Below are 1,635 nucleotides of genomic sequence, written 5' to 3'. Positions count from 1 at the left end.
ACTAGAGCAGCACGGGAGGCTCACTAGGATCGGGGAAACTCACTGCAGCTGCTGTCACCCTGAACGAGAAACATCACTTTATCTTGGTATGTACATATACATACATACACATTATGTACATGGACATTAATATTTTTTCGTTTATTTTCTAGCTTCATTGGTTGCCAAACAATCTAACAGTTGGAGGACATTAAGGATGGCTGTAAGGCCACAAACAATTAATCCTTTCCTTTCTCTTGAGGAGAAAGAAGAGCAGTTGAATAGAACTAATGTTGGCAAGTTGTCCTTGATATCAAACACAAGATTATTTGTGATAGAACACTCTTATCCACATTCAAATATGAATTAATTTACCATTATAATAATAATAAAAATTGCATTACAACAACAAAAAAAGACAAAAATTATTATAATAAAGAATCTTTTTCTCGTCTACCAAATAATTATACTGTTCACTGTAAACTCATGACAAAGATTTAAAAAAGAAAATTGCTCTATTTATAATAATTATTATGATTGTGAGTGTGTACAATAGGTTAGGCTGGGTCTCTAAGCTGAGCCAATCTATAGGAGAGAGAGGAAGAGAGATGATAATTCTAATAAACTAGATTAATATAAGTCTAAGCAAGAGTAGATACTCTTGGTCTAATAAGTAAGCACTATACGTGTACATGTCTATAGATAGAGTAGATCTTGATGTCAATACTCATGCATGTATTGTGTAGAGCAGCATTGAAGGACACTTAAAAAGTTAAGCTAATACAAGAGAGAGAGAGAGAGGTTTTTAATGGAGACATGCCTTCTCGATAGTTTGTCCTCCTCTTCGTTGGTGAGTGTGCTAACAGTATCAGTTCCTGGGGTAGCAGTTGCTAGCTTGTCCAACACCTCAAGCCCATTCTCCTCCGCTACCTGTTTCATTAGTCCCTCCACTTGATCCTCTGGAGTGCTCAGTGTCATTGCTGAGGCCATTGTGGAATCCATTACCTTTTAGGGAAGCAATAATAATTAAGTGTGTGGGCGGGTATACCTCTGTGTGGGTGTCAAGGTCGGAGAAGAGGGATTCGAATTTGTCCATTGTTGATGAGATCTGATAGAAAGAGAGAGAGAGAGAGAGGAGGGGAAGATTAAGTGTTGATCATTGTGTCTCAAAATACCTTTTCCAAGTCCATTGTTGCTAATACAGAGTCTAATCCTTTTACCACACTCCCCATCTGCTTTGAAAGCTAAGAGGAAAAAAAGAGAAATGTTAATGATAGAGGATTTCCTACTAAGCATGATTCATCAGCTGACAAGCACTACGAAGACATGTACATGGCTTTTGGAGCAACTTTAAAATTCAATACAAAATTCAATTTTGATCGGAATCAGCTCAAACTTTCCACACAATATACAAATGTGTATATGTATCAAAAAAATATAAAAATGTAAAATTCTCTCCTAGTCATTTTTGGGAAAATTTGGCCAATGACCCTGTACTATAGTACAGGGACTTTGGCCCAATTTTTGAGTAACTTTTAAAATTCATAAAAAATCCAATTTTGATCGGAATCAGCTCAAGCTTTCTACATAATATACAAATGTGTATATGTATCAAAAAAATATAAAAATGTAAAATTCTCTCCTAGTCATTTTTGG

The 1,635-nt window shown here is 35.6% G+C and overlaps 1 protein-coding gene across 1 annotated transcript; it reads right to left on the bottom strand.

Annotated features, from left to right (window-relative positions):
- Positions 1 to 333: 333 nt before the first annotated feature.
- Positions 334 to 1,255, bottom strand: LOC100638281 (charged multivesicular body protein 1a-like). The gene is made up of 4 exons (XM_011410827.2): positions 1,155 to 1,255; positions 1,028 to 1,087; positions 800 to 984; positions 334 to 564 (listed from the first exon to the last, which is right to left on the bottom strand). Exons 1-4 carry the CDS (start codon positions 1,209 to 1,211, stop codon positions 537 to 539), a joined length of 330 nt encoding a protein of 109 aa, XP_011409129.1. The 5' UTR covers positions 1,212 to 1,255; the 3' UTR covers positions 334 to 536.
- Positions 1,256 to 1,635: the final 380 nt, after the last annotated feature.

Source organism: Amphimedon queenslandica, unplaced genomic scaffold (assembly GCF_000090795.2).
Source record: "Amphimedon queenslandica unplaced genomic scaffold, v1.1 AMPQUscaffold_5862_Cont22176, whole genome shotgun sequence".
In the NCBI taxonomy this organism is placed as follows: Eukaryota; Metazoa; Porifera; class Demospongiae; order Haplosclerida; family Niphatidae; genus Amphimedon; species Amphimedon queenslandica.
This window is presented reverse-complemented; position numbering and strand designations above follow the sequence as displayed.